This window comes from Xenopus tropicalis, chromosome 3, assembly GCF_000004195.4.
Source record: "Xenopus tropicalis strain Nigerian chromosome 3, UCB_Xtro_10.0, whole genome shotgun sequence".
Classification (NCBI taxonomy): Eukaryota; Metazoa; Chordata; class Amphibia; order Anura; family Pipidae; genus Xenopus; species Xenopus tropicalis.
This window is the reverse complement of record NC_030679.2, coordinates 37,735,331-37,749,082: the sequence shown is the minus strand read 5'-3', so window position 1 is coordinate 37,749,082 and position 13,752 is coordinate 37,735,331. Positions and strand designations below refer to the sequence as shown.

General features: G+C 42.5%; 1 protein-coding gene across 1 annotated transcript; it reads left to right on the top strand.

Annotated features, from left to right (window-relative positions):
• Window positions 1–4,504: 4,504 nt before the first annotated feature.
• Window positions 4,505–8,794, top strand: leap2 (liver expressed antimicrobial peptide 2). Its single transcript, NM_001112914.1, has 3 exons — window positions 4,505–4,564; window positions 6,905–7,047; window positions 8,620–8,794. Exons 1-3 carry the CDS (start codon window positions 4,508–4,510, stop codon window positions 8,654–8,656), a joined length of 237 nt encoding a protein of 78 aa, NP_001106385.1. The 5' UTR covers window positions 4,505–4,507; the 3' UTR covers window positions 8,657–8,794.
• Window positions 8,795–13,752: the final 4,958 nt, after the last annotated feature.

Below are 13,752 nucleotides of genomic sequence, written 5' to 3'. Positions count from 1 at the left end.
CTTCAGGCAAATCATTTACTTGCATTGGATGTGGGTAACTGGCATTCTTATTGGGGGATACTTTCAGATGTAATCCTTTCCCAACTATAAATGTAGACTTCATGTATACAGGACAATAAAGACAGGTAGGTGGAGGTTCTAGTTAGAAGGGGAATGCTGAAGGAACCGGGAGAAACTAACAGAGGGCGTGTGGGTGAGGGGAGTAGATGGAGTAAATTGCACAACAGATTAAGGCTATTGCCACATGGGGCTGATTCTCAGCCTGTGTTTTTTCAAAATCAGCTGTACACTGGCACTAGCCTGCTACATGGCCTGCGCTCGGAAGCATTGTCTCTGCCCGGTTCAGGCAGATGTGGCGGATATCAGCTAAAAAAACCTGAGACTTTGCATTTGCGGCCAATATCCACTGCGTCTGCCTACCCCGGGTGGAGACAATGCTTCTGGGGGCAGGCAAGGTAGCAGGCTGGTGCTAGTATAGTAGTTGACTGTCTGCCATGTGTGGAACTAGCTATACTTTAGGGTCAATATCCTTTAACAACCAGTGAGATGTTTGATCCCACACTGGTCATGTACCCCATATGTGGGTCACACTGCACCTTGTAGAACAAGTCAAGGCACCAGTCCTGACTTCCAACTTACTTCTGGTCAGAAATCTGATTTCCTGATCATATAGGCAGTCTGCAGACACATTAATTGAGGCACTGGGTGGGGTGTATGACAAAAAGGACTAAAAAGGATCTTGTAGGGTGAAGACACACGGAGCAACTAGTAGCAACTACATGTCACGGCTACTAAAATAGACAATGCTGATCATTTACTGATATTTGTCTCTACGTGTTATTTAGCAGAGGCAATTCTCTGGGTATTTGGCAGGGTATATTATGGCGCTTAGTAGCTGCTACCGAGTTGCTCCATGTGACTTTACCCTTATGCTTCATACCAGCTTTCTTCTTAGAGTTGTGTCATTTCGCAGGGGTTATTTGTGTACTGATAATCTACCTCACTAGGGCCAAAAATGGAGCAACTTTAATATCTCTGCCCTGTTTGGCTCGAGAAATAACACAAACCATTGAACCTATAGGCAGTCAGTGGGGGTCATTTATCAACACTGGGCAAATTTGCCCATGGCAACTAATCAAATTGTTGCATTCATTGTTCTAATGAGTGATAATCACTGATTATCAAGTGATACAAACTAATGATGATGTGCAGGTTTACCCGTAAATCAGACAGGTTAGGGTTGAAATTTGGTGTGGGTCAGACTGGGGAAGTGCAATCTTTCTCTGCTCCCGAAGTTCCCCTGGCCTGGAACCTAAGCAATATTATTCTGGGGGCAATGTCACACCCGGGACCCTGTGACCTGTGGGAGCTTGTCTTTGCCAAGGGTGACAAAGCATCTGAAAATACCCTTTCATTCAGAAGAATGGGGATAGTTCTATGTAAAACACATGTGGCAGTCTGGCTTAATTGCGGGTAACGACAGTCAAAGGCATTTTACTGCATATTAGCAATGTCAGACTTTGCTCTAATTTTGGTCTAATTTAGGACAGAACAAAAGTGGAAAGTCTAATGATGAGTTGTATTTTCCTCTGGGTGGTGCTGTCTCCCAGAGAATGAGATATACGTTTGTGGGTAGGGTGGTGACCCATGGCCAGGGAAGTACAGTGCTTGTACAGGAGCTCTCTTTCTAAATTCCCCAGCATTCAGACAGGCATGTCACACGTTCTCACAGCAAACACTAGCTCATTTACTAACACTTGGTAAATTTGCCAGGGCAACCAATCAAATTTTTGCTTTCACTGTTCTACCCACAGCTGACTGAACAAAGCTAGTTGCTAACTGGTTGCTGTGGGTTACTGCCCAGGTAATTACAGACTGTGTAAGGTTACATTAGTCCCAGGGTGCAAAGCAGCAAATCTAAGCAGTGGTGAGGAAAATGGGAAGGGTCACTGAGGGGGGTGATTTCCTGGGCACAAATGGCAGACACTGAGATACTGGTGAGTCCGCCATTTGCAGTCAGTGGGAAGCAAACATCAGTGAGATTTCTGGCAATTTCTTCTTTGTTTACCAGTTCCTTAATCTCCAATAATCTGTTTACAACTCTCTAATGAGACAGTGAGTGACTTTTTATTTGACTGTTCAGCACTTTAGAGGCGACTGTATCTCAAAAAAGCACTCACTGTTTTATGTGACACAGATAACACCCTCGTAAACACCCTTCACCTTTGCATCTCTCCACATAGAAGAGACACCTGTTCCTGCTGAATTTCCCACAACCCTCACAATTCTGACTTCTGTAGCCAATTTTGCACACTGTAGTGCACTTGTTCATACAGGGATGGGCAGATCATACAAAGTCCTTACACAGTGCCCAGGCCAGAGTTGAGTTGAACTCAGGACCCCATAAGACAAACTAATCACAGTAGTTGTTATCATTTATTTATAAAGTGCCAGTAAGTTACACAAAGTTAAAAAAAAGAGAACGTAAACCCAAAAAGTAACATTTTGCCAGCCCAATTCCCACCAGCGTTCCCCCAGGCCGCTGATCTCTAACCCCTGACATGTCAAAGGTAAGCATTATGTAAGTGTGATTGAGGTAGGGGGTTCAGCAGGTGGTGGGGGCCCCTAGGAGGGTGTGTAGGCTGCAGTGGGGGACCCTTGGAGGGTGTGGGGGCATCCCCCAGTCCAACCCTCCCTATGGCTCATCAGGCACACCAGGCATGGACTGGGATTCAAAATAGGCCCTGGCATTTCAAGTACACAGAGGGCCAAACCGCCCCCACCAGCCCTATAAATAGTGACTGTCTATGGCATCTTACAGCAGCCCCTCTGGGATTTGCAAGAACCCACAGATTGCCAGTCTGGGCCTGTCTGACACTGACAACCCACTCTCACAACAATTAGATGCAAATAGAGCTAAATATAATAGCAGGGCCAAAAGTAGGGGTAGGCAGAAGAGACGTGCGCCTAGAGGTACAGGTGTGTGTGTCCTACCTCTAGTTGTGACCTTGCAACTAAATAACCATGTGTCTTGTAAGGTGGTCACACACGCACCAATATCACATGAAACAGAGTTTTGTACAATTATCAGTGCATGTATGGTGTGAGACGAGGCGACCAATATCGGTTGCCACATCCATCGGGCAGGACTGAAAATTTTAATAGGGCGCCTTTGAAGGTGCCTGAACATCGTAACATTAATGCTGAATCATCAGATAGGGTTAAAGAATTCCTTTGTTTCTACCTGTATGTCTGACAATTCAGCTTTTAATGTTAGTAGATTGGACGAAATATTTTTTTAATACCAGTGATTGTGGGAAAGATCATAGTTTTAGTGTGTATGGCCACCTTTACCTGCTGCTGGTGCACATGGGGAGGGGGTAAAGTTACTGTGTAAGCAACAGTTTGTGGGGAGGAACTGGGAAAGAGCAAATGGTTGGAAGTGAGAAGGGGGGGGGGGTTGGTGTTGTGGGTAATGAGCGGGGGTGGGGGGCAATGAACCAAGTAGTATTTGCCTTGAGGTCCGCCTCTGTGTAATAGGTAGACCAATGGTTAAAATAAGAAATGTCTGGGGCCTACCGGGATATCCTTGGTACCCTGGCAGGCCAGCCTGACCCTGCTGCTAGTTCTGACTACTGAAACAATAATGATTACAAAAGAAGAGAATGATTCTCAAAAGAAGCATGCAAGGCATTGTGGGAAATGGTGTCATAGCTGGAGTAGAGCTGACTTGTACTACATTGCTTCAAGAGTAAGAACCATCAGTTTAGAAGGAGAAAGACAGATATTTGGTGTAATTGAAAATACATATACATATAGCTTAAATGCTACTGATATTTTTAAATGAATGCATGCTTACAATGACTTCTCCTTTCATAGCCTAAATTGTAATCTTGTACTCAGGTCCAGGAACCTGCTCCACACATGGGTTATAAAAAGTCACTTGTGCCCAAAAGGCCTTGGCATCTGCTTGGATCAAACATGGAACTAGGAGGGAAATGCCTTAGGGACCAGTCATAATATTTTCAACAAAATTGTGCACCAATCACTGTGTTTTTGCTCTTTCATAGGAGGCAAATGATCCATCCAATGATTTGGAGCCCTTCATTTTTGGCCAGGGTGGTGGTTCCCAGGGTAACAGGAATGGCAGGATACATTCATTGTGCCTCTGGAACACAAGGCTGTGTATAAGCTGTGCCCTTTTGGATTCCTGATTAAGGTAAGTATTAGCCCATTGTATCCAAGGCTCCTCTAGGATAAAGATATGGAAGTGTGCCAGCATGGCATTGAGCAATATTGGCAGTGTTATAGGGACATGTGCAGCTTGGAGTTGGTAGGCATTAACTTATTAAAAGATCTGTTGCACTTTGTTCCTTGCAGCAGGGAAGGTGATGAAATATGACCAGACAGCAGAATATAAAGCTTCAGGGAGGGAGGGAGACTTCCCCTTAACTCTGCAGCCTGTTCTTCAGCACCGGGCCTCACAGGATCCCCCAGCATCATGGTCATGCAGCCTGGGAAATGGACTCTCATCTTGGTCCTGTTTTGCCTATTTACTCACCAGGTGAGCCACTAGCACTTTCTAACAGGATAGAGTCCCAGGCAGACACCATGAACATGCATAAGGCAGGGTATGTGTGCAATTTAGCCACAATATGTTTTACTCGCCCCTTTAAAAATGGAGGCCTACAAATTAAACACCAGAGATCACAAACCCAGAGTTACTCAACTTCGACTTTCAGCAGTCAGAGACTGGAAATCTGCAGGCTGTACTTTTTTTGCATTGAACTTAATTTTCTCCTTAAATACCTGATATATACATCTCTCTTTATAAAACAAGCAGGGCATTATCTTTTGCAATCCAAGTAGTACCACGCAGCCCCAGTTGTGAGCATTGCTGCTGTCTGGGAGGCAGGACCTCTCAGGGGTGGCAGGGTCTTGTGTACAGAGCTGTCTAACCTGAAGCCACATATTGAATCCACATCCTGCATGGCTAGTTAGCAATTCATTTGGATTCATGCTGCAGACTGAACTGATTTACATGCAGCCATGCAGCATGCATCTAAATTAATTGCTAACTAGCAATGCAGGATGTGGATTTTATATGTGGCTGGTATTGATGGGGTGAGGTGGCAACCTTACCCCCTAAAGACAGCTCTAAACCAGTATATCAAATAAAACAATGATTGACTCAGTAAATAAGTCCCAAAGTCTCTTGGGGTTCACACATTTTCTAAGAATCTGATACGGTAATGTTGGCACAATTGTTCTGTTTTAGTTTTGAGGGGTATGCCTGTGCAGCCGAGTGTTTACACACTATAATGGTTATGTAATAAGTGGCACAAGGTTTGTAGTAACCCATAGCAACCAATTAGATATTTGTTCTCAGAAAGGTGACCAGTAAATACTACTTGACTGGTTGCTATGAGCTACAAGACCTGGTGCAAACTTGCAACTTTTATTGCATGCATGGAGTCAATATGAGGCTGGTATTATAGGGGTGAGGTGTCAACCCTACCCTTTTGATAACCCATCCACTTTGCAGCCATTTTTCACAGGCATATTCTAACTGGCTGCACAGACATGAAGGACAGTGCAGAAAACTGTGCAGTTGCATTGGGCTCTCAGGGGCAGTTTGGGCAGATACCCCCTGCTTCATCTTCTCGTTTCCTGTTCTAGAGAAAGGTCCAACAGCAATTTTTTTCTGTTGACTTTTGCACATTGCTGTGAGTCCCATTGTTTGGGGCTAATGGGTGGGGGGGGGGGTCTCTGATAGCTTTCCTCTTTGCATCTCACACTTTATGAAACTACCAAATATAAAGGTGCCAAAGGACCCCCGTTCTATGATACACTGTGCCTGCTCTGGCCATGGCTGCTGCTGCTGCTGCTGGATCTGATGAATAACATTTAGTTATGGGATCAGGACGGTGGAAGTGGAAAGGTTGGAATATAAATAGAATATGATGTGCTGGTGATTTGGCACAGCCCCAGGGTCAGAGAACATTCCCGGCAGGTTCATTAAGTTCTTTTAATAATAGCTTTACTTGCCCTTGGGCCTTATGTACTTGTACTACTTCTCTAATCAATTAATTTTTATAGATATGATAACTAGCTCCAATTGGTGCTTAGTAAGGAGAATGGAATAAGGAATGGTATCTCACACCTCTAACCCTGGACACAATCAAATTTAGATTAATCGTGCATTTATGCACAGACACCAATGCAGTCTGCAGCTTCTCTATAAATTAATTAGGGGTGCATTTGTAATCCCCCCCCAAAGGCCTCTACACTCATCTGTTATCCCTAGGTCCCTGTAGTGTGCACAATACTTGTGTTCATTGGTTTGGGGGGGGTGGTCTGTACCCATTGGGATGTAGACTGCTAGGAAGAATAAGTTTTTATAGGGGAATTCCCACAAGAGATGTACAGTATATTAGTAACATGAAATAAAGCCTCAGAAATGCCAGGAGTGGATCACCCTAATGATATGGGATAAATAACATCTCTGTGAGTGTTAAAGATGATGACCCATGCGGTAAGGAGATCTTCCTGCTACATTGAACTCATAAGATTCTGGCAGCGGAAGGGAAGCAACCATAGATGAATGCTTTAAATGCCACAACTCCCATAGTTCTCTTACTAGTAAGAATGGTCACTGTAGCGTAACTAGATTTTACTGGGCCCCTAAACATGGGTAGGTTGACCTATTTTACTAAGATATATTGCAGTTGCTCACTATGTGGAGTCTTACTGGGCCCCATACACCCTTGGCACTTCCTGCAACTGCAGAGTCTGCTTCCTCTGTAGTTACACCCCTGATTGGTCAGCTCTCCCCTGATGCTGCTCTGTAATGCAATTTCTTATTCAAAAAAAACCCAATGATTGAGCAGAATTTTCTGTTTAGCTGGAAGGTGCCTGCCTCATCAACCCATCCGTCAGGGCAGCAGTCAGACTCCCGAGGATGACACCATTTTGGAGGGGCCTGTCTTTGCGCCCGCTAGGTGCCTCCTGCAGGGATGCGTCGGAGTGCCTAACGAGGTTGTGCAGGTAATTATTTCTAGTACAAAGCTGATGCCTTCTAGTTCTTGCTTAAGTGTCTGAACCCACAAATTGAACTGATGCAAAAAGTGGTTGTCTGAGAACCTTTGGAATTTACATTCATTTTCATAGTATCTGAGATATTGGCTGTTTTAGACTGCTAATACCAGACTTGTGGCTCAACAGCTCTCTGCCCTGACTGTCCATGCACTTTCTATGGTATTGTCCATTATCTATAGGGTTACTGCCTCTCTGTTGAGCCAAAAGCCTGGTCTTAGTACACCAAAACAGCAATATTTCAGCTGTTAATGTAAATTCCAAAATTGTAGGGGTGCTCAGTAAAGCACTCAATTTTGAGTTTAGATTCCCTGTAAATACATTTTTCAACATACACACAAAACAACTCTGAGCAGTCTATTGTGGACACCCATGAAAATCCACTACACCCCAATGATCAGTCTCTTTGCATAGAATAGGGTTGATCTCAACAGAATCCTAAATTGGTCGAGGGGAAGTCATTGACCAGTCCCAATAGGCACACTGCTGAGGATTTAACTCTTGGGGAATCTAATTGGTCAGCTAGAAATGGCACCACAGCAGACAAATAGTTACAAACAGTTACAAACTAAAAGCCTGAGTTACTGGTCTGGCCTTTGGGGCATTCTGCATTGCTTGACCTGCCCATGTACTTTAGTCTGGGAGGGTTTTTTGTTTTTTTTTTTATACCTGGTGAATACATTTAGGATCATCCTGTCCTTTGTAGCACTAAGGAAGTTAGTTTGTAGCACTAAGGGTTATCTGTCACCTCTTTCCACTTATTTTTAACTTTAGTAAACAGGTTAGAGATTACTATAAGAATCACTTGTGATACCAGCTTTTTGGGACTGGGATTCCACAGCCTAGCCTCCCAACCTGTTACCTCAGGGTGTAGCACTAGTGATCCAAACTGGGCTTAGGGTTGGTTCACTTTAACTTTAACCTTTAGTATGTTATAGAATGTCCCATTCCTAGCAACTTTACAATTGGTCTTCATTTTTTTTTTTTTTTTTATAATAGTTTGCCTTCCTTTTCTACCTCCTTCTAGATTTCAGATTGGGGTCTCTGACCCCCTGCACACAAAAAAACTGTTGCTCTGAGGGGCAACAATTTTATTCTTAGTATTCAGTCCTTCACCTATTTATTTTCCAGTCTCTCATTTACATCACTGTCTGGTTGCTAGGGTAAATAAGCAACCTAGTTTCTGCTGAAATACCAAACTGGAGAGCTAAAAAAAAAAAAAAAGCTAAATAACTGAAAAGCTACAAAAATGAAGACCAATTGCAAATTGTGTCAAAATATAAGTTTTAACATCATACTAAAAAGTAAAACGTAAAGGTGAAGTATCCCAACTTCTTAATAAGCTACAGACTGGTCCCAATTTTCCTGCATAAGTCTAGCTGCCAGTCTGTGCCCCTGGCCTTTTGAGAAGCTAGCAACTGCCCTGAACTAGTCCCCTCTCCCTCCCCCCCCCCCCCATGTCAAATTTGCCACATACCAGCACCCCTTAATACCCACGTGTGCTTTTTATTTCTTCTTTTCCAGTAACAGTCGCTGCTCCCTGAAGACTTTTAGTGATTAAGTCGCTCGTTACCCTTGCAATGATATAAGAATACACATTCTTTGAGACCGGCCCTCCTAAACAATGGTATTTATTCTTAGGAGATGTTGCTCCAGTGCTTTGTATTTATTCATTTGTAATATAGAATTTTCCAAGTCATTCATATTTGATATTTATTTTGTACCAAGTGATGGACAGTAAATAAGCCCAACATCTGCTTTAGGCCCTCTGCCGGGGGTAAAACACAACTGAACTGACATTAGGCCAGCGAGAAGAGAGTGGGCAGAATGACAAGCCATGATGGCTCACTGTGAGGCAAGAAAGTGGAAGAGTTGTGATGGAAGACTTACACATTCTGAACTCAGTCTGAGTAAAAACTACACTTTGTTGAATAGACTTGGTTATTTAGGCAGAATAGGAAAGCCAAGCATCACTTTTAATAAAGTACAGTATTCCTGCACTATTTCTGGTATTGCCAAGCCCAATGCAATGGGATTTGCCCAATTTTACCCCTGGCTTTTAATGGTTTCAATACCTCACATAATTACAGGTGGTTGGTGCATTACTCCAGGGCAGGAGGAGAACGCTTCCAATGAGTTTGCATCTTGAACGGACCAGTAAATAGCAGTCGCATTACTTACCCTACTGGGTGGGGGGTTGCCATGTGATAGGGCAAGTCAGGGCAGTCCAGATTTTCAAAATTTTTTTGGTCCCTGCATATTCATAGACCTCTTTGGTCTCATGGGCTCAAATTGTTTAATATCTTGGATAGCACTGCTCCCAGTTAGAGCACCCATCTCCGCCCGTGGTGCCAAATCATAACACTGCTGCACTTCTATAACAGGAGTATCGCTTCTCTCATATTGTAATATGATTTGAGGGTTCAGCTTTATGTAGGGACCCTTAGGCTGAGGGCATTGCAGACTTGCAGGGGAATTCCCAAAATTCTCCAAGAAGACCAATTTCAGTTTGTCAAATAACTAAAGCTTGGGGACCGTTGACTAGTAAGAAGGGATTCTTCAGGGTTCATTTCCCAATGAAAAACCACTGTGTCCTTTTACTGTTTTCTAAAGACAATGAGGATTTTTAGAAAGGAGCACACATCCAAATCATCTGGATTATATATCATTATCTGTATAGCAAAGCTGTAGGGACAGGTATCCTTTCACAATCACATGGGAGAATCCCACAAGGTGGGGACCCCATTGCAGCATCTGGTTGATCCACACAAACAGAAGTTGCCATATTGATAAACATGCAATGTGCAAGCTATGTCCTGCTGAATCATTATCGCACTTAAAAGGCCAAGCCTGAAATATAACAGCGATGGAGAGCAGATTATGGCTGAATTTGTAGTGGGTAGTGGGCCCTGCACATTATGGGGCCAAATACAATTTCAATTGTGCCCTCTGCTTTAGTTTAAACACAATCTTACATAATCTCTGTAACAGAACAGGTTAAAGGGCAACAGAGTCAACACAGGGGAGGGACGCAGGTCCAGCGCTCCTACTAGATGCCCCAGTGCATTTGCCTAGATAAAAAGAACGTGGGGGAGTTAATAGATCATTTCCCAGCTGAGCCACTCAGCTACCTTTTTTTAAATAACACATACCAACATGTGGAGCTTTTGCCAAGATCTTCCAATGAAATATTTTAATATGCTCAAATTACCAGATCTGTTATAAAGCTACTGCTGATTGGTTCCTATTATTTATAGGAGTAAAATTTTTTCCCCAATGAGTTGTTCATGAAGGGACACAGGGGCTTATATTGGCACTGAGTACATTTGGCAGTAACCCATGGCAACCAACAAACTTTTGCTTTCCTTTGTTCTACCTGCAGCTGAAAAAAAAACTATTGCTAAGGGTTACTGCCCAAATACAAATGCTCAGTGTTAGTATGAGCCAAGTACTTGCTTCATTATATATATATATATATATATATATATATATATATATATATATATATATATATGCTGCAATGGGGTCCCCACCTTGTGGGATTCTCCCATGTGATTGTGAAAAATATATATATATATATATATACATATACACATACATACATATATATACACACACACACACACACAGTCACACATTATTTTACAAGTTTCTCCACCTAAAATGCCAACATATTAAAGATGGGAATATGCCTCATTATGATGGGAATGTCTTGCGGTCCCATGCTGTGGCTCTTTATACTAACCCACATGGATGTATGAGTTAAAGACCATTCTATTCAGTTGTCCCTGTACCCACAGGCTTTGTGCTGAACCCCTAAATGCAGGCGAGCCACAACATTCAGAATAGCACCTGCAGTGCAGCGGGGTACAGTGTGGTGCAGCGTGGTACAGGGCTGAAGAATGGGCTCCACTAGTAAATGCAATGGAAAGCATAAACACACACCACTAAAAGCACAAACATGCAGAAGTAAATGCCCATGTGTAAGGGCCCCACAGAAAGCAAGTTGGATTGGCCTAACCAGCTGGACTAAGCAATAAGCCAAGTCTGAAATATTGACTTACATTGGTAAGTCTAGAACTAAATGGGCCTTTAATAAGCCACCTGGCCTACTGTCGCTGCTGATGATTGGTCACATACTCCCCAAGCTTAGCTGCACCCCACATATTAGCCGTGCTGCAGAGGAACCGACTGCCCTGCTTCTGCTCAAGGTCCCTGAATGACAGCAAAAGCAAGTACCTATGATTACGTTCTGCCATGAATAAAGCTTTTGGAGCTGGATGAGTGTGTGCTTAGCTGTTTGGATCTCCCTTTGCTGCAGGTTACTGCACCCGGGCCACTATAAGGAAGCGGTGACTGAACCATTGTTTTTTGAAAATGATGTGGTTCATGGGTTAACTAAAATGGAGAGAGAGGAAACAAGCGAGAGGTTTGGGGCATGGGCACCTGAGTCTATTTGACAATACGGTGAGCCTGATGTTTAACCTGTTAATGGTCAAATAGCATAACGGATCGTTATTTAATATATATTTTAACTGAAGTGGGATTGACTTGAGAGCCCCCTAACTAATCAGGAGTAAAGCAAGCACCCGGACAAGGTTTAATAATACAGAAAATCTATGATATTTATTAAACGTAGGTTCTCCAGTTACAGTTTTGCATTTTACAAAGCATTTTAATGACAGTTAAAAAGATTTTATTTTTTTGTTTTTTTTTTACAAATTGAAATGAGATACCCTTTTCTCCAAGTATTTGAATAGCCATACATTTCTTTAAAAATACACATGAAAACGTATGCGTCAGACACTAAACGTCCTATAGTCTCAAAAACCACAAAATACATTGAATATCCTATACAGGCGTGTGTGTGGGGGTTGGAGATAGAATACTTTGATACCATTAACAGCTGTATGATGTGTGAAAAGCTCAAACGTACATAGAAATCGAAGCTCTGAGCCCATAAAGTAGATTCTGTAATTTAAAGTGTATTGCAACAAATAAAAATCACAGTTTCCTTCTTTTTTTTTTTTGTTTCCTTAAAGATTTGGTTAAAAATCGGTGACTTTTGGATTGAAGCAGAGTAAAAAAATTCAGATTAATAAAAAGCTTTATAGATCTGAGTACCTTACTAAATAATGTTATGTCCAGTGGTAAAATTAATTACTAAATAAAAATACCAATACTCAATTTTAACAATAAAAAGGATTTTTTTTTTATAATAAATACAGACACAAATAGGGCAACAGGGTAGAGGGTGTTATAAAAGCAACAAGAGGGAGATGTGGAAATTGTGTACCTGACTTCAGTATGAGAAGCACAAAATAATGGATCGAAACAGAGAATTGACTTCATACCAGCGGGGGGCACTGCGTCGCTTGCCTCATTACTGGGCCCAATATATGATGTTTCCCAGCAAATCCTCTCTCCAGAGCAAGTAGAAAGGAATAAACCACTACGACAGCGGGGTGTGCAGTGCATGAGCACCATACTCTAACACACCATACTAGGAACTGAAATCCCATCATTCCCTGCTTGTGGAGATGCCAGGATGTACTCTGGCTAATGATTCTATATAAGTGCCTTAGATCTTACAATGCTGATAGAACTTGTAATGATGCTGATTAATGGAGTCGCTAGTGGCTGAACGCCATTGCGAAGGTACACGATGAGTCCCCCTGACGGTGTAAAACAGAATCGAAAAATTTCAGAATAAAAACATTCATTTCATTCATATTGCATTTCCCGGCCTACAGATGTGGGTATGAGTACAGTGCTTTTCCCCAATCTCTCCCCTACTGGCTGGTACATACTATGGGATCACGCACCCTCCCCAATACGCTCGCTTTACTGCACGCGCCACCAATTATCGTGGCAAGTGCAATATAATAAAATAAAAACAAAAAAGGGAGGTGGCGCCCGTGCCACCATGAATTAACAAACAAGTCAGTGAGATTTTTTTTTTTCCCTATGGGGCTGTAGGAAGGGAAAATTACTGGGAATTAGGCTGAACACATATTGAAGAGAAAGATAAAAAGACAAACCCTGAATGTGTTTTTCAACAACAAACTTAAACCCACAAATAAATGAATAAATGATACATATCCATAGATTAAAGCGTCCCTGGTATGCTTGCATTGCAATTGTATAAGCACAGTCTTAAAGGACATGTAAACCCTACATTTTCCTACCATGTGTATAAGTTGGGCACATCTCCCACACCCACATTTATACTGCATATATCCCCTCTGTTCGCCAACACCATAACATTTTCCTAAAACAAATAGCAGCTTTCATCCAGCAGCCATTTTCCCTCTGACATCATCAGTGAAATTTACATCTGTAAACAGCACATGTGCGCTGTAAAGTTCATGCAATGAAGAATGCAGGCTTACACAGGCAGAACTTACTTTGATCCTGCTTGGATTGAGCACTGTAATGATTACACTAAGCTCAGGAGAGAAGGTTAGGAGAAAAAACATGTTTCTCCAGCAGATAGAGCAGAGTTTCTATGAAAACCAGCACTGCCATCTCTTCATTGGCTGCTAGACTGGAGGGCATGTTTAGTAGAAGAACTGAGCCAACAGTCAAAGTAAATTCCTGAGAGAAGGGGCTGAGGGGGTTAGAGGAGGAGAAGGAATCCCAAGTGATTAAGGGAAT

Bases quoted from the DNA above. Each gene is read 5' to 3' on its own strand.
- leap2 (NM_001112914.1), top strand. From the start codon at position 4,508: ATGCAGCCTGGGAAATGGACTCTCATCTTGGTCCTGTTTTGCCTATTT. The intron at 4,565-6,904 runs GTGAGCCACTAG...TTTTCTGTTTAG, and splicing joins TTTGCCTATTTACTCACCAG to CTGGAAGGTGCCTGCCTCAT. The intron at 7,048-8,619 runs GTAATTATTTCT...CTTCTTTTCCAG, and splicing joins TGCCTAACGAGGTTGTGCAG to TAACAGTCGCTGCTCCCTGA.